The 19,525-nt window shown below is 47.1% G+C and overlaps 1 protein-coding gene across 1 annotated transcript in view; it reads right to left on the bottom strand.

Annotated features, from left to right (window-relative positions):
- Positions 1 to 2,097, bottom strand: part of LOC149272590 (potassium channel subfamily K member 10-like) — a 28,464-nt gene extending 26,367 nt beyond the window's left edge. Inside the window, exon 1 of the mRNA XM_089506919.1 lies at positions 2,046 to 2,097. Coding sequence (XP_089363045.1) covers positions 2,046 to 2,097 — 52 coding nt within the window. The remainder of the gene's footprint in view (positions 1 to 2,045) is intronic.
- Between the last annotated feature and the right edge of the window lie 17,428 nt (positions 2,098 to 19,525).

The raw sequence follows: 19,525 nt of genomic DNA, 5'->3' as shown, positions 1-19,525 counted from the left end.
GCGATTAGACGGGGGCCGAATGGGGGCCGATCTGCCAAAAAAGTCTAGGTTTGTTGCCCATTATGTCATTCGCTACAAAAGACAAGACTCCTGTATTAGAACTCGGAGGTAAACATTCGTGGGGTAAAAGCTTCTTTCACCTGGGAAGTCACCCCAGAGTTTATTTAATGCCTGATATCTCCTGCCTCTGGGCGCTGGGATTCTTGCCGTCCCTCGAAGTTCTCAGACTTCTCCTGTATCAGACGCCATAGCTGATTCCTGAGCTATCATCATATGAACAACAGCTTTTTGTGACGTCACTAACAGAGGCTCTATGGACCGGGGGGGGTGGGAGCCTCAATGGCCCCCCAATTTATTCCTGACTTTTCTGCCTCCTACGCCGTCTGCTAGAAACCAAGAAGACTATCGGTGTGACTTTTCTAACATTCCATTACTTTCATTTATATAGCGCCAGCAGATTCCGTAGCGCAACAACAGAGTCAGTAACGTAATTTATACACAATGACAAACTGGCACAAAAGCAGAGGTCCTGAGGGTCCTGCTCCCGGGAGCTTACAATCTAGTCTAACAGTAACATGCAAACTAGCACATAAGTTGTTAAACTGGGGGATTCATCATCATTACAGTCAAGGATTCTGGGTTTTCGAGTATAAAAAGGAAAAATCATGGCTTTGCTGGAATGGTCCGTCCAGCATGGCTCTGAATCGAGCATTATACATAAAATGAGGGAAGAATTGCAAATACAGGGGCCGCTGAGAAACAATATATATTTCTACTCTGATAGATTGTAAGCTCTTAGGAACAAGACCCTCTTCTCTTTCTGTATCAGTCAGTTTTAACATTGTCTTTGTTAAATAATCTCTCCGTCCTCTATTGTAACAGCGCTACAGAATCTGCTGGCGCTATATACTTACATGCGATGTGATGTACTTTATGCTCAAACTGTCTGTCCTGGACACACACAGGTCCCATCCATCAGACAGATATCACGATCACTGGGGGGGCCACTTACTGGGAAGCGATACAGTAACCCAGCCATTCTAATATCACCCAGCACAACACTCTCCATAAAGCCCAGCGCCTTCAGAGGTATTACAAGTTATTCTATTTCCCAGCACATAGAGCAATAAATAAAAAAGCTATTAGAGACAAGCAAATCCAATAAGCACCATATAGAAAGAAAATTATTTATAATAATAAAGATAATAATAATAATAATAATAATAATAATAATAATAATAAAAATAACAATAATAATAATTTTTACTGTGATATTTTTGGGGTTTTACTGTTGATTAAATAAAATAGAAAAATAAAATTGCAACATATCCTCAGTATTAACAAAAGCAACTTGGTGTGTAAATGTATGTAATAGTATTACAATAAGTAAGGTCACTTTTACCCCATTATAACCCATTATACCCCATTATACCCCATTACACCACCAGAGATCTGCAGCAGCCCCTTGTTGCATGCAATATAATTAAAATATAATGAATTCACCTCTAGCAGAAATAAGAGTTAACAGAGCTTATTTAAAGTGAAGTCCTCTCCTGGCTCAGGAAGAGAAGTTAAGAAGCTCAGCCCTGGGGGCTCCTCTGCCTCATACATATTTATAGGTTTGGGGTAACAAAGCATCAGCCTGCATCCTGCAGTCTCTTGTAACATATTAATGGTCTGTGTGACCAATTTCACAGTGCAGCGGTGGGGCAGGGAGAGGCATTGTTACCCAGTGAGGGCAACAGACAGGGGCATCTGAGACCCGGGGACCACCATCCACCAGCAGCAGCCCCTCCCCCACAAACACACATTTACCCGACACAGATCAGAGGGACCCCCCAAAGATGCTGAGAATACATCTGCCCCCTGCTTGATACATTGTACCCAGTGCTCAGAATGTTGCTGCCCCCTGCTTGATACATTGTACCCAGTGCTCAGAATGTTGCTGCCCTGCTTGATACATTGTATCCAGTGCTCGGGGGTACATCGTGCTGTCTAGAGGGTGAGATCACATACAGACAATCAGAAGGAAGGAAGGAACCCACCTTGTGGATCCCAGTTCACCTGCTTTCTCGGAGTCTCTATTGGGAATTTCATGTCTCCAGTAAGGCTGAGCTCAGCTCCACATCCAAATCCCAGTAAGCGCTGGGCTTCTGCTGCAGCTTCAGAGACTGACTCACAAACATCTAAAGGGAGCCTGCGCTTTGGGCTGGGCAGAGGAGGTCTTCTCCAGAGGCAGATGAGGCAACCCCCCAGCACAAGGGCTTGGATCCAAGTCAAATAGGGGGCAATAAGGGCTCCTGGGATGGGGGCAGCTCGATGCTGGTCCCTTTGTGCTCCGCAGCAGAGCGTGGAGTGTGATGTGGAGATGCAGACCCACTCAGGGTGGGTCCAACATGCCCACCATGCGTTGTGATGATAAAAGTGAGGAGCCAGGGGCAGCATCCGACAGCACGTCATGGCTAGTGGATGACTGCAGTGTGTGGTGGGGAGGAGACCCCTCCCAGGGATGGAGCATGGAAGAAGTTCTACCCCTCTGGGTGAGATATGGGGAGAGGTGGTGGGGTGTCTGACTTCATGCATGGGGTCCCCCTTCCATGCAGATATCCAAATCAGGTAGGGAGGAGGAAGGGTGGTCTCTATCTGTGAAGCGGAGTGGGGTAGGTGGGGGGGGGGGGGTTGCAGCTGGTATGGTGGCTACTTACTGTGCTACTGGACTTACTGGTTGTGACCACTGGGCGAGCTGGAGGAAGCCTGGATGTCACAGGGGCTGGCTGGATCTGCTCGGATGGCTGTCAGCACATGGCCAGAACATGGGGTCTCCCTGCTGCTCCGGGGGGCTGCCCCTCTCCTCGTAATCACAGAGGCAGCTGCGCTGGGAGACAATGGCAGGGCTGCCCTGCTGCATGGGGGCTTCCCCTGGGTGCAAGCACAGAGCAGCTGACATCACACATGGCCCGGCACTGTGTATAATGTGTGTGCAGTGTGATGTGTGCTGTGTGCAGTGTGCTCTGTGATGTGTGCAGTGTGCTGTGTGATGTGTAATGCGTGTGTGTGTGCGCAGTGTATGTAAGGTGTGGATGCACCGTGTAATGTGTGTGTGATGTGTAGTGTGTGTATGTGATGTGACCGCAGCTCCCTCCTCCCCTGACAGGTACATCCACCCAGCCAGGTAAACAACAGGCAGCCTGCAGGGGCACACACACTGCACACACACTGCACACACACTGCACACACTACACATACTGCACACACTACACACACACTGCACACACACTGCACACACACTGCACACACTACACATACTGCACACACTACACACACACTGCACACACTGCACACACACTGCACACACTACACATACTGCACACACTACACACACACTGCACACACTGCACACACACTGCACACACTGCACACACACTGCACACACTGCACACACACTGCACACACACTACACACACACTGCACACACTACACATACTGCACACACTACACACACACTGCACACACTGCACACACACTGCACACACACTACACATACTGCACACACACTGCACACACACTGCACACACTACACATACTGCACACACTACACACACACTGCACACACACTACACATACTGCACACACACTGCACACACACTGCACACACTACACATACTGCACACACTACACACACACTGCACACACTGCACACACACTGCACACACTGCACACACACTGCACACACACTACACATACTGCACACACACTGCACACACACTGCACATACTGCACACACAACACACACACTGCACACACTACATCCACACTGAACATACTACACACACTACACATACTGCACACACTACACATACTGCACACACTACACATACTGCACACACTGCACATACTGCACACACTACACATACTGCACACACAACACACACACTGCATACACTACATTCACACTGAACATACTACACACACTACACATACTGCACACACTACATACACTACATACACACTACACATACTGCACATACTACACATACTGCACACACTACACATACTGCACACACAACACACACACTGCACACACAACATTCACACTGCACACACTACATACACTGCACACACTACATTCCCACTACACATACTGCACACACTGCACACACTACATACACACTACACATACTGCACACACTACATACACACTACACATACTGCACACACTGCACATACTGCACACACAACACACACTGCACACAACACACTGCATACACACAGCGCACATATTACATTCGCAATGCAAAAACACACTATATACACACTGCACACACACTGTACACACTACATATACACAATGAATATTGTACACACTATACACACTGCATACACATTATATACAATACAAAGACATATATGCAATGTATGCACACATACACAATATGTGCCCGCTGTACATGATGTATGCACACACTATATACAATGTATCATTCGCACTATACAAAATACATGCAGAATATACACTCCACACAAAATACATTAGTGATAGACAATACATACAAAGATCACAGAGTATGCTACACACTGTCAGCAAAACACATGCCTATACACAATATGCATACTGTTATTAATATATACCCACACATACAAAATATTTACACAACGCACATACACAATACCTACACTTTACACACATAAGCAACACACTGCTGAACATATATATATAAATGACACAACCATATAAACATATACAGTGTACAATAACACAGTTGTCTCACACTGCATGAGAACAGACACACAATAAGTCCTCATTATCACAATGTACCAACCACACACTGATACAATCACACAGTGAGTACACCAAATCCAGTGTATTTGTCGTCGTTGATAATTTATTGGCGGTGTTTGTAGACAGTGTCTTGTGGTCGGTCCCTGTATAAGACGTACGTTGTGGGGCAGCGATTGGTTCCTTTGTGTGGGTTGTTGGTACACAATGTTTTTTTTTAATGAGCTCCAAGTAACTTCTACCCCGGACCCCCGGGTTCCAATGAGCCAAGAAAGGGCCAGCGCCATGGACGGGTGTTTAGGGATGTTCCACCATCACTGGATCATTCATGTCTTCTGTTTAAGGTTTCTATGAAGGGAAGCTCAGTTTGCGGTTGGCAGAATAAGTTTAATCTTCCATTTGTAAAATCCCCAACATATTCCATGGCGTTGTACAAAGCAGAGGCTGATGCCCAAGGCCTCTTTAGACTCATGGCGTGGATCTCAGGCAGTAGCCTCCAGGTTGAGCGCTGGGAAGCGAGTGGCTTTCCTCCACTCTTGTCTCGATTTATGTGCGTGTTTATTTATCACACGTGAAGCCCGTCAAACAACCTTCATTGCTGATGTTAGCAAAAAAAAAAAAACCCGTCCGACGCGTATTACTCATGTTTTACAACCAAACACACGGCTCTGTGCCACGCGACGCCGATTCTGCACCTCATACTAATTGGGATTGCACTTCTCCGCGTGTGCGAGACATGCAGGGAATCCCGACGGCGAATAAAAGAGCAAAACTAGAATGCGGGGACACCACCGGGGGGGGGGGCACGGCAATCGTCACTCGGGGACGACGACACTGGGGGGGGGGCACGGCAATCGTCACTCGGGGACGACGACACTGGGGGGGGGCACGGCGATCGTCACCGGGGGGACACGGCGATCGTCACTGGGGGGGGACACGGCGATCGTCACCGGGGGGGACACGGCGATCGTCACTCGGGGACGACGACACTGGGGGGGGGGCACGGCGATCGTCACCGGGGGGACACGGCGATCGTCACCGGGGGGACACGGCGATCGTCACCGGGGCCACCAGCGAGACCGGCACTGAATCTTTACATCATATATAAAAATAGAAATAATATATTCCGGATGAGCCAGGGTTAGCGGCCCCCGGGTGCAGTTTTTGTTCAGAGCCCCTATAACTATAACATCTATCCCTCCTCTCCCTCACACCACTAATCCTAGGCTCACTCCCGACACCGCACGCTGACACACACTCACGCTAACACATTACACTAACATATACACATGCTAACAACAAATAAAAACACACACACACTCACGCTAACACATTACACTAACATATACACATGCTAACAACAAATAAAAACACACACACACTCACGCTAACACATTACACTAACATATACACATGCTAACAACAAATAAAAACACACACACACTCACGCTAACACATTACACTAACATCTACACATGCTAACAACAAATAAAAAGACACACACACTCACGCTAACACATTACACTAACATATACACATGCTAACAACAAATAAAAAGACACACACACTCACGCTAACACATTACACTAACATATACACATGCTAACAACAAATAAAAACACACACACACACGCTAACACATTACACTAACATATACACATGCTAACAACAAATTAAACACACACATTCTCGCTAATACCTCATACTGACATACACATAGTCTAACACCATAAGCTGACACACACACATTCTAACAACAAAGAAAAACACACACAGTTATGCTAACACCTTACACTAACTTTCAAATGCTCCAGCGCCATATGCTGACACACACACGCATGCTAACACCATACACTAACACACACTCACTCTATCCCCATACAGAAGCAGACACCCATGCTAGCACAATACACACTCATGCTAACTCCATACACACACTCACTCTATCACCATACACTGACACAAACAAACACACTCATGCTAACTCCATCCAGTAACACACTCACTCTATCACCATGCACTGACACAAACACACACTCTCTCACTCTATCTCTCCCATCATCATTCCATGTTACCAGCTCTCTCTACCTCTTACCTCTCCCGCAGCCCTGTCACTCTCTGTGCGAGTTGGCACTCTGCTGCCACTCCACTTCCGAGGGGTCACATAACACGTGTTATGTAAACCTGCTGGGCGCCACAATTATTGCGCACCTGGGTGCCCAACACCCACCATATCTCACCCCTGAATATATTAATCAATAGTAATAAATTCTGTAAATCCGGCCCTGGAGTTCTGGCGCTCCTGTATTTATTAATAAATTAACTCTTACACTCTTCTGTCACTAATTGGTGCATTTTATATTATTAAAAAAAAGGTATTTAAAATATGAAATTCTATATTCAGCGTTAAACACAAAATCGCCACTAATTGAAATGATTACCGTTACTTGTATTATTTTGTGAACCATGACGAAATGATATTATATATAAACTCGGCTGTCAGAAGCGTGGAATGTAACGCACACTTGTGCATGCGCGAGCAGTGTGTATTGTTATAAGAATAATTACTGGGTTTAAATATAGTATGTTCTGAAGATGCCATCATAGACAGGCTTCGGACTCCCACTCCGTGACTTAAAAAAAAAAAAATAGAGAATGCAATATAATGTGAGAAACCCTGATTTTAATGAATCTAAATAAAAAATTATAAAACTATATTTTTGGATTTTTTTTTTTATTTTACTTTGGTCCAGTGATCCAGGTCAGAGAGGGTAAATGGGGGGGTTTAAGCCATCCCCCCCCCCCACACACACACACACCCCCCGTCTTCCATTCATCATCTTGATAGTAAAAACGTTAACAATAAATTTGACTAAAACGGTTTGTTTCTGTTTGGAAACTCAATTAAAAATGGTTAAAAGTTTAATAAAGGTGACATTAATCAAAAGAGTGTGATTTATGCAAAATGGACATTAATATAATGTTTTTTTTGTAATTTTGTAACAAACAATTTCGGTTTTCCCATTGTCAAATTTTCGGAAAACAATCCTATTTCTAAACCGCCTCTTATTGGCTGTTTTATCCACCAATGAGAGCAAAAGAATGTAACTGCATTTCGTTTATTACAATTATCTTATGATACATTGTGTTAAAAAGTTAAAAGTTTTGTATTTTTTTCTTATTAATGATTTTTTTTTTATTTATTTTTTTTAGGTGAGGTCCCTTTTATCTTTAGGAAGATCCATTTGTGGAGTCTATGGCAATGTAGAGTATCAGCCAATCAGGATGCACTTTCATTAATTGACACAGAAGGGGGGTTGTAGCGATTGGTCCGAGTGCCGACAGCTTCCTGCTGAGCAGCCTGGAGACTTTAAACTGAATTAAAACTGGAAGTGGTTTATTCCGGAAGCTGCCCAATATGATGCGTAATATAATCATGATATGACATCACTTTACAGGAACGGGCTCTTACATGACTTCATCCCCTCCAGTAAAGGCATTTTTCTTGTGAAAATCAATCATTTGGACAATTTCATGAGGCTTGGGAGATCAGCCTTCTGTTAGAAAAGATCCTTCTGCAATTCGACCAAAACCTTGACAATAATCATGAAAAGACAAGCAATTGATTTATAAACAACAAGGCCGACTTCATTAAAAAATTATACTTTTATATATATATATATTTTTCTTTCAAAACATGGAAAATATGAAGAAGCGCAACAAATGCTGCATTTTAAAAAAAAAACCAGTAAGAATGAAAAGCAGAGAAAAAACACAGAGAAAAAGCATAAAAATCTGGTTTTATGGCTTAAATGATCCATTATTTATAAACACAAAGCTTCCGTCGCCGGATCCAAGCATTTTAAGAGATTTCCGATTTATAAACAGTGATAATTGACACTTTATAGTTTATATTTCGTGAAGATTTTTTTCGTAGCAATTGTTCTCTTTCCGCTCGTCTTCCGTGGGCGAGCCTTGACTTTTCAGCTCTCATCATCCTCAGCCAGCCAGTTGCCCCTGAACCCTGAGAGGCACGGGAGATGAGTGCCTGTGCGATGATGATTCAACGCATATTGACGGCTGATTTATCAGAGGTCACTAAAGGTCAAGAAACAAAATGCATATTTCCGTAAATCACCGAGGGCTCACTGGGTGCGGGAAACTGAAATCATCTATTTCTTGTACAGCGCTGCGGAATATGACGGCGCTATATATATATAAATATGCTGAAAGTGCTATAGGCTGATGGAGCCTCCGACCAGGCTGTGTTTATAGCGCTGTTGCTATAGCGATTTCACTTTTCAGAGGAAACGTACCTATGGGTGGGGTGCTGTAAGCGTGGGTCTCTATAGAATTATTTTGGGGTATATGTCTTCTTTTTTAATATTTATGGAGTAAATATGTGTTTCACTTCTGAGATCATCGCTGCGTCGGATTCACAATTTCTTTTTAGAAATAAATATATGTAAATATTACAGCATTGAAAGCTTTAACATTCACCATTAATAATAATAATAATAATAATTCTGCATTATTATTATTAATACTTTTGTATTATTATTTATTACTACTGCTACGATAATAATAATACTTATTATTATTTGTAATACCTTTGTAATTGCTTTATTAATCATTTATTATTACTGTTATTGTGATAGTTATTAATTATTAATATTTTTGTCACAATATTATTTTGTATTATTATTATTACTACTCTTGTAATTGTATTATTATTATTATTATTATTATTATTATTATATTTATTACTATAACATGTATTATTATAATTACTACTCTTGTAATTGTATTATTATTATTATTATATTTATTACTATAACATGTATTATTATAATTACTACTCTTGTAATTGTATTATTATTATTATTATATTTATTACTATAACATGTATTATTATAATTACTACTCTTGAAATTGTATTATTGTTTTATTATTATTTTTATTGTTATTGTTTTTGTTACTTTTGTCAATATTGTTATCTTAAATGCAGCATAGTTTAGGAGTTCAGGACCTCGGACAGCGATGAACGGGCTGATTATACGGAGAATTTATCGGTCATGTGATCGGCTGCTGAACTGGGATTATTATTATTATTGAAACGGACAAACCAGTCTGACCGAATACTGGAACTGGTATGATAAATAAATACTGCTTTAGGAATGTTGCCATGTAGCTGCCTCCCAGCAGATGTGGTAGAGGGTAATACAGTGAGGGTATTAAACATGCATGGGATAGACATACGGCTCCTGAATCTAAGACGAGACCAACGACTGATTAAGGTTTGAGTCTTTACAGCAGGAAAAACGGGCGACTAGACGTGCTGACGGGGTCTGCTCTGCTGGGAGGCTGTTCCATGTATCTAGCAGCCTCTCAGTAGATATATTAGTGTGGAGAAATCATTCTACACGCTGGAAATACCCCCCTCGGGGTGAAATAGTTACATGAAATAGTTACATGGATTACCCTGCGATTAAACTTGTCACCCTTTTGAGGACCTCACTCCTCAGGGGCCACAGCAGTGGGAATACATACTGCAGCCCCAATACCACACGTCACAGCAGTAAGAATCCTATGACATCATATCCTGGCCCTGACGCCTGGGTTGTGATGTCATGGTGCGTTGCTGAGTCTCAAGACTGCCCTGGAATTTTCGGGGCTGTAGGAAGCTACTGGAGTTTTCCCCAATAAATCATATTTTAGAGCTGAAAGACCAGAGGAGCACTTTTCGGGGGCGTGGTTAGGGTGTGGTTATAGGCGTGGCTGGGTGGGGCTATGTGTGTTTTATTTAATTAGAAGGAGTCATCTCCTGCTGTTTCTGGCGTCACTCGCTCCCTGCACTTCCTCCGTTCCCATGGTAACCAGGACGCCTGACGTCGGTTCCCGTTACGCGGTGACGTCACAAAAGCCGCACGTCTCTCTGAGTAGCAACCGAGATGTTACCGGAAAGCTGAACATGGGAGGCAGTGGGGACGGCGAGCGGCCTGCCGGCAGAACAGGTACCGAGTAGAGGGGTGCTGGGGAGCGGCCGCCCGGCAGAGCAGATACTGGGGGGGATATTCCCTGTTTTCATTCATTCTCTCCCATCCTTCTCATCTGCCACTCCTCCCCTTACCCTTCTCTTAACCCCCCTCCTACCCTCCCCTTACCCCCCCCCCAGGGCAGTATGTGATCTGTGATGCCCCAGAGTGCAGTCTGGCCACCGATTACAGGTTCTTTAACCCCTGCAGTCAAAATGGGGCAGGTGTGCTGGGGGTATGGGGGCATTTTGAGTAGGAGCCCCGGGGGCCGCAGAGCAGTTTCTAGCACTTTGCATTAGCAGCTTATGAATAAAACATCATGTTTATTGCAGAACCGGACAGAGCAGCCGGCTGATGCTCCCAATTCTAGCCCCCCGACATATACAAGACTGAGCCAGAGACACTCGGGGGTTGGAAGATAAATGGAACAGCCTCCCAGCAGAGGTGGTAGAGGGTAATACAGCGAGGGTATTAAACATGCATGGGATAGACATACGGCTCCTGAATCTAAGACGAGACCAACGACTGATTAAGGTTTGAGTCTTTACAGCAGAAGAAACGGGCGACTAGACGGGGGCCGGATGGGGGCCGATCTCCTGGTTTGTTCTGGGTTGCAAAAAAAAGTGATTCTAGTGCAAAGCAGTAAAAGTGATGCAGTTACCGTGGCAACAAGCATGTCTCCTGTCGCTGCGTGGCCCCTGTAGTCCCCATGTCTTTGTGAAGGTGGCCGGTGATGGCCGTTATCTCCGTTGCCGGTAGCGCCCGGTTGGGTCCGTCCAGCGTTACCGGTAATGCTTTTTTTAACTGGTTTATGTGTTTTGTTGCAGCCGCCAGAGTCCCGTCTGTCCCGAGATACGGAATATCCAGTCCCTTCAAAGGCCATTTAAGTACAAAAAGCAACGGTAAGTGATCCGGAATTACAGCTGAAAGGTCTTATTCCGCCCCTGCGGGGTTGTAGATGTAATTGAAGCGATAATCAATATACCCCTAGCCTGTGGAAACCCCTCCAGGGTGGTTATTCATGCCTCTGCTGTCCCCAGGTCAGTATGTGCCCTCTTGTTGCCTAGACGGGTATATGGCCGGCCATAGTGATCCAGATCATTTTCGGGGCTGGGGTAGCCACATGTTTGCCATGAGTCCATTTTTTGTGTGTGGTAGATGGGTGGAACCGCCTCCCTGCAGAAGTGGTAGAGATTTATACAGCAGAATAAAGCCTTCCCGGCCTCAATTCATCGGATGGATTTTGGATAACCTATTAATGCATAACTTCCAATCAGAATTTCACTTTTTTCTTCATCGTGTTTTTTGGCTGATTTGGCCTTTTTTTTATATTTCAGTATTTTTTGAGATCTGGGAATCTCATTCTTTTTTTTTTTTTTGTCATTTCAGCGTTTTGCATCGGCCCGAATACCAGGCTGAGCGATCAGTACCGGGTCCGAGACCAGATGCTGGCCCATTACAACAAGATCCTGTCGGCAAAAGGTAAAGCGCAGTCCGCGTTCTTCCCGGAGCGGATTATCCGGCGTCTCCGAACTTCTCCGGGGCGCTCTGCGGCCCCCGAGGGGCCCTATCAGTGACATCAGTTTTCTTTAGAGTTTAGAAATCAATTTGATAGATTTATGGTTTTTTCTATAGCCTGTGCCATTGTAGCCCCCCCAACAGATTGCCTGTGCCATTGTAGCCCCCCCAACAGATTGCCTGTGCCATTGTAGCCCCCCCAACAGATTGCCTGTGCCATTGTAGCCCCCCCAAACAGCTTTCCTGTGCCATTGTAGCCCCCCAAACAGCTTGCCTGTGCCATTGTAGCCCCCCAAACAGCTTGCCTGTGCCATTGTAGCCCCCCAAACAGCTTGCCTGTGCCATTGTAGCCCCCCCCAAACAGCTTGCCTGTGCCATTGTAGCCCCCCCCAAACAGCTTGCCTGTGCCATTGTGGGCCCCTGAAACAGCTTGCCTGTATCTCTCCCCCTCTGTGCAGATGGATCCACCTTGCAGGGAGCGGATGTGATGTCACTTCCTGCATTGTAGATCAAACAGCGTGCAGGGAGAGAGTGCGAGAGATCATGGGATGAGACCTGTGCCTCTCGCTGTAGGAGTTACCTGCGGTTAGCGGCTTTTAAGGGGGCTGTCGCTGGGTAGTCCTGGGCCGCCTAGTGTGGGGGGCCCAGTCCCTGTCACAAAAGCGCCCGTGATTGAGATGAGTGAGAATGTCGGAGAGCGCAAGATGAAGAACTTTAAAGAGGATCTGCGCTGCAAGAAGGAGTCGAGCGCGTTGTCACGGTAACGCTCACCCGCTTTGTTTTCTTATTTTTCTTATTCCAGCCGCCGTTGACTGTTCCCCTCCAGAGAGCTTGTTCAAAAGTATTAAATGTAAGTAAAGAATGTGTGCTTGGCTGGCGCTTGGTTGGGATTTGGCTGGCACTTGGTTGGCGATTGGTTGGCAATTGGTTGGCGATTGGTTGGCGCTTGCTCCGGCTTTTTGGTTACAAGACCTCTTTGCAGACTTGGGGCTTCCTCATAATTAATGACCTGCATAGAATGATCAGTATAAAGGAGCTCTAGAACCAGCTAGAGATTCTTCCAGAAACATGTTTTATTTTGCATTAAGCGCTCGCCCACCGTGTAATCCCTTCGGGATCGCTTGATGCCGCCGTACACAGTAGCAAAGTGCTTGGTTGCCACTTGGCTGGCGCATGGCAGGGTGGCGATTGGTTGGCACTTGGCTGGCGATTGGTTGGCAATTGGTGCTTGGTTGGTGATTGGTTGGCATTTGGCTGATACACAGTAGCAAAGCGCTTGGTTGGCAATTGGTTGGCATTTGGCTGGCGCTTGGATGGCGCATGACTGGTTGGCACTTGGTTGGCCCTCGGTTGGCATTTGGCTGGTGCTTGGTTGGCAGTTGGTTGGCGCTTGGTTGGTTGGTGCTCGGTTGGCATTTGGTTGGTGCTCGGTTGGCATTTGGCTGGTGATTGGTTGGCATTTGGCTGGCGCTTGCAGACTCTCGCTTCCTCATAATTAATGACCTGTGTAGAATGATCAGTATGAAGGAGCTCTAGAACCAGCTAGAGATTCTTTCAGAAACATGTTTTATTTTGCATTAAGCGCTAGCCCACCACGATCCTTCAGGATCGCTTGATACCGCCGTACACAGTAGCAAAGCATTTGGTTGGCGCTTGGTTGGCAATTGGTTGGTTGGCATTTGACTGGCGCTTGGTTGGCGCATGGCTGGTTGGCGCTTTGTTGGCCCTCGGTTGGCATTTGGCTGGTGCTTGGTTGGCGCTTGGTTGGTTGGCACTTGATTGGCATTTGGCTGGCACTTGATTGGCATTTGGTTGGTGCTTGGTTGGCATTTGGTTGGGGCTTGTTGGCATTTGGTTGGTGCTTGGTGGGCGATTGGTTGGCGCTTTTTTCCGGCTTATTGGTTATGAGACCTCTTTCCAGACTCGGTGCTTCCTCATAATTAATGACCTGCGTAGAATAATCAGTATAAAGGAGCTCTAGAACCAGCTACAGATTCTTCCAGAAACATGTTTCTCGCCCACCACGTAATCCCTTCGGGATCCCTTGATGCCGCCGTACGCAGTAGCAAAGCATTTGGTTGGTGATTAGTTGGCGCTTGGTTGGTTGGCATTTGGCTGGCGCTTGGTTGGCACTTGGTTGGCGATTGGCTGGCGCATGGCTGGTTGGCGCTTGGTTGGCAATTGATTGGTGCTTGGTTGGCCCTCGGTTGGCATTTGGCTGGCCCTCGGTTGGCATTTGGCTGGCGCTTGGTTGGCCCTCGGTTGGCATTTGGCTGGCGCTTGGTTGGCAATTGGTCGGCGCTTGCTCCGGCTTTTTGGTTACGAGACCTCTTTGCAGACTCGGCGCTTCCTCATAATTAATGACCTGCGTAGAATGATCAGTATAAAGGAGCTCTAGAACCAGCTAGAGATTCTTCCAGAAACATGTTTTATTTTGCATTAAGTGCTCGCCCACCACGTAATCCCTTCGGCATCGCTTGATGCCGCCGTACACAGTAGCAAAGCGCTTGGTTGGCACTTGGTTGGCGCATGGCTGGTTGGCGCTTGGCTGGCGATTGGTTGGCATTTGGCTGGCGCTTGGCTGGCAATTGGTGGTTGGTGATTGGTTGGCATTTGGCTGATACACAGTAGCAAAGCATTTGGTTGGCGCTTTGATTGGCATTTGGCTGGCGCATGGCTGGTTGGCATTTGGCTGGCGCTTGGTTGGTGCTCAGTTGGCCCTCGGTTGGCATTTGGCTGGCGCTTGGTTGGCACTTGGCTGGCGATTGGGTGGCAATTGGTGCTTGGTTGGCATTTGGCTGATACACAGTAGCAAAGCATTTGGTTGGCGCTTGGTTGATTAGCATTTGGCTGGCGCTTGGTTGGCCCTCGGTTGGCATTTGGCTGGCGCTTGGTTGGTTGGCGCTCGGTTGGCATTTGGTTGGCACTTGTTGGCATTTGGTTGGTGCTTGGTAGGCGATTGGTTGGCGCTTTTTTCCGGCTTATTGGTTACAAGACCTCTTTGCAGACTCGGCGCTTCCTCATAATTAATGACCTGCGTAGAATGATCAGTATAAAGGAGCTCTAGAACCAGCTAGAGATTCTTCCAGAAACATGTTTTATTTTGCATTAAGCGCTCGTCCACCACTTAATCCCTTCGGGATCGCTTGATGCCGCCGTACAAAGTAGCAAAACGCTTGCTTGGCGATTGGCTGGCGCATGGCTGGTTGGTGCTTGGTTGGCAGTTCGTTGGTGCTTGGTTGGCATTTGGTTGGCACTTGGCGCTTGGTTGGCACTTGGCTGGCGATTGGTTGGCAATTGGTGCTTGGTTGGCATTTGGCTGATACACAGTAGCAAAGCATTTGATTGGCGCTTGGTTGGTTGGCATTTGGCTGGCGCTTGGCTGGTGTTTGGCGCATGGCTGGTTGGCGCTTGGTTGGCCCTCGGTTGGCATTTGGCTGGCGCTTGGTTGGCAATTGGCTGATACACAGTAGCAAAGCATTTGGTTGGCGCTTGGTTGGTTAGCATTTGGCTGGCACTTGGCCCTTGGTTGGCATTTGGCTGGCCCTCGGTTGGCATTTGGCTGGCCCTCGGTTGGCAATTAGTTGGTGCTTGGTTGGCAATTGGTTGGTGCTTGGTTGGCTCTCGGTTGGCATTTGGTTGGCTCTCGGTTGGCATTTGGCTGGAGCTTGGTTGGCATTTGGCTGGCGCTTGGTTGGCAATTGGTTGGCGCTTGCTCTGGCTTTTTGGTTACGTGACCTCTTTGCAGACTCGGCGCTTCCTCATAATTAATGACCTGCGTAGAATGATCAGTATAAAGGAGCTCTAGAACCAGCTAAAGATTCTCCCAGAAACATGTTTTATTTTGCATTAAGTGCGCGCCCACCGTGTAATCCCTTCGGGATCGCTTAATGCTGCCGCCGTACACAGTAGCAAAGCATTTGGTTGGCGCTTGGTTGGTTGGCTCTTGGTTGGCAATTGGTTGGCATTTGGCTGGCCCTTGGTTGGCATTTGGCTGGCCCTCGGTTGGCATTTGGCTGGCGCTTGGTTGGCATTTGGCTGGCGCTTGGTTGTTGGCAATTGGTTGGCGATTGGTTGGCGCTTGCTCCGGCTTTTTGGTTAAGAGACCTCTTTGCAGACTCGGCGCTTCCTCATAATTAATGACCTGCATAGAATGATCAGTATAAAGGAGCTCTATAACCAGCTAGAGATTCTCCCAGAAACATGTTTTATTTTGCATTAAGCGCTCGCCCACCACGTAATCCCTTCGGGATCGCTTGATACCACTTGGCTGGCGATTGGTTGGCACTTGGCTGACGCTTGGTTGGCAATTGGTTGGCGCGTGCTTGGTTGGCATTTGGCCCACCGTAACAAAGCACTTGGTTGGCACTTGGCTGGCGATTGGTTGGCACTTGGCTGGCGCATGGCTGGTTGGCATTTGGTTGGCAATTGGTTGGTGCTTGGTTGGCCCTCGGTTGGCGATTTGTTGGCACTTGGCTGACGATTGGCTGGAGCTTGGTTGGCACTTGGCTGGCGATTGGTTGGCAATTGGTGCTTGGTTGGTGATTGGTTGGCATTTGGCTGATGCCGCCATACACAGTAGCAAAGCATTTGGTTGGCACCTGGTTGGCAATTGGTTGGTGCTTGGTTGACCCTCGGTTGGCGCTTGGTTGGCATTTGGCTGGCGCTTGGTTGGCGATTGGTTGGCGCTTGCTCCGGCTTTTTGGTTACGAGACCTCTTTGCAGACTTGGGGCTTCATCATAATTAATGACCTGCGTAGAATGATCAGTATAAAGGAGCTCTAGAACCAGCTAGAGATTCTTCCAGAAACATGTTTTATTTTGCATTAAGCGCTCGTCCACCACGTAATCCCTTCGGGATCGCTTGATGCCGCTGTACAAAGTAGCAAAACGCTTGCTTGGCGGTTGGCTGGCGCATGGCTGGTTGGCGCTTGGTTGGCAGTTGGTTGGTGCTTGGTTGGCATTTGGTCGGTGCTTGGTTGGCATTTGGTTGGCATTTGGCTGGCGATTGGTTGGCACTTGGCTGGCGATTGGTTGGCAATTGGTGCTTGGTTGGCATTTGGCTGATACAAAGTAGCAAAGCATTTGGTTGGCGCTTGGTTGGTTGGCATTTGGCTGGCGCTTGGCTGGTGTTTGGCGCATGGCTGGCGCATGGCTGGTTGGCGCTTGGTTGGCCCTCGGTTGGCATTTGGCTGGCGCTTGGTTGGCAATTGGTTTGCGCTTGGTTGGTTGGTGCTTGGCTGATGCTTGGAAACATGTTTTCTTTTGCATTAACTGCTCGCCCACCGTGTAATCCCTTCGGGATCGCTTGATGCTGCCGCCGTACACAGTAGCAAAGCATTTGGTTGGCGCTTGGTTGGCACTTGGTTGGTTGGCGCTTGGTTGGTTGGCTTTTGGCTGGCGCTTGGTTGGCTTTTGGCTAGCGCTTGGTTGGCATTTGGCTGGTTCTTGGTTGGCAATTGGTTGGCATTTTGCTGGCCCTTGGTTGGCAATTGGTTGGTACTTGGTTGACCCTCGGTTGGCATTTGGCTGGCGCTTGGTTGGCAATTGGTTGGCGCTTGCTCCGGCTTTTTGGTTAAGAGACCTCTTTGCAGACTCGGCGCTTCCTCATAATTAATGACCTGCGTAGAATGATCAGTATAAAGAAGCTCTAGAACCAACTAGAGATTCTCCCAGAAACATGTTTTATTTTGCATTAAGCGCTCGCCCACCACGTAATCCCTTCGGGATTGCTTGATACCACTTGGCTGGCGATTGGTTGGCACTTGGCTGGCACTTGGTTGGTTGGCAATTGGTTGGTGCGTGGTTGGTTGGCATTTGGCCCACCGTAACAAAGCACTTGGTTGGCACTTGGCTGGCGATTGGTTGGCACTTAGCTGATGCTTGGCTGGCGCATGGCTGGTTGGCAATTGGTTGGTGCTTGGTTGGCCCTCGGTTGGCATTTGGCTGGCGCTTGGTTGGCGATTGGTTGGCACTTGGCTGGCGCTTGGTTGGCGATTGGTTGACACTTGGCTGGTGGTTGGTTGGCAATTGGTGCTTGGTTGGTGATTGGTTGGCATTTGGCTGATGCCGCCGTACACAGTAGCAAAGCATTTGGTTGGCGCTTGGTTGGCATTTGGCTGGTGCTTGGTTGGGTATGGGTGGCGCTTATGAGACCTCTTTGCAGACTCGGCGCTTCCTCATAATTAATGACCAGCTAGAGATTCTTCCAGAAACATGTTTTATTTTGCATTAAGCGCTCGCCCACCACGTAATCCCTTCGGGATCGCTTCATGCCGCCGTACACAGTAGCAAAGCGATTGGTTGGCACTTGGCTGGCGCCTGGCTGGTTGGCGCTTGGTTGGCATTTGGCTGTCACTTGGCTGGCGATTGGTTGGCACTTGGCTGATGATTGGTTGGCATTTGGCTGGCGCTTGGTTGGCACTTGGTTGGCAATTGGTGCTTGGTTGGTGATTGGTTGGCATTTGGCTGATGCCGCCGTACACAGTAGCAAAGCATTTGGTTGGCATTTGCCTGGCGCATGGCTGGTTGGCGCTTGGTTGGCAATTGGTTTGCGCTTGGTTGGTTGGCACTTGGCTGACGCTTGGTTGGCTGGCAGTTGGCTGGCGCTCGGTTGGCTTTTGGTTGGCGCTTGTTGGCATTTGGTTGGTGCTTGGTGGGCGATTGGTTGGTGCTTTTTTCCGGCTTATTGGTTATGATGAGACCTCTTTGCAGACTCTGCGCTTCCTCATAAAAGCAAAGCATTTGGTTGGCACTTGGTGATTGGTTGGCACTTGGTGATTGGTTGGCAATTGGTTGGCGCTGGCTCTGGCTCGTAAAAGGTTACGAGACCTCTTTGCAGACTCGGCGCTTCCTCATAATTAATGACCTGCGTAGAATGATCAGTATAAAGGAGCTCTAGAACAGCTAGAGATTCTTCCAGAAACATGTTTTATTTTGCATTAAGCGCTCGCCCACCACGTAATCCCTTCGGGATCGCTTCATGCCGCCGTACACAGTAGCAAAGAATTTGGTTGGCACTTGGTTGGCTAGTGGTTGGCATTTGCTCCGGCTTTTTAGTTACAAGACCTCTTTGCAGACTCGGCGCTTCCTCATAATTAATGACCTGCGTAGAATGATCAGTATAAAGGAGCTCTAGAACAGCTAGAGATTCTTCCAGAAACATGTTTTATTTTACATTAAGCGCTCGCCCTCC

The sequence above is a fragment of the Sceloporus occidentalis genome, unplaced genomic scaffold, assembly GCF_023333645.1.
Source record: "Sceloporus occidentalis isolate IW3139 unplaced genomic scaffold, rSceOcc1.0.p SCAF_435, whole genome shotgun sequence".
Lineage (NCBI taxonomy): Eukaryota > Metazoa > Chordata > Lepidosauria > Squamata > Phrynosomatidae > Sceloporus > Sceloporus occidentalis.
This window is presented reverse-complemented; position numbering and strand designations above follow the sequence as displayed.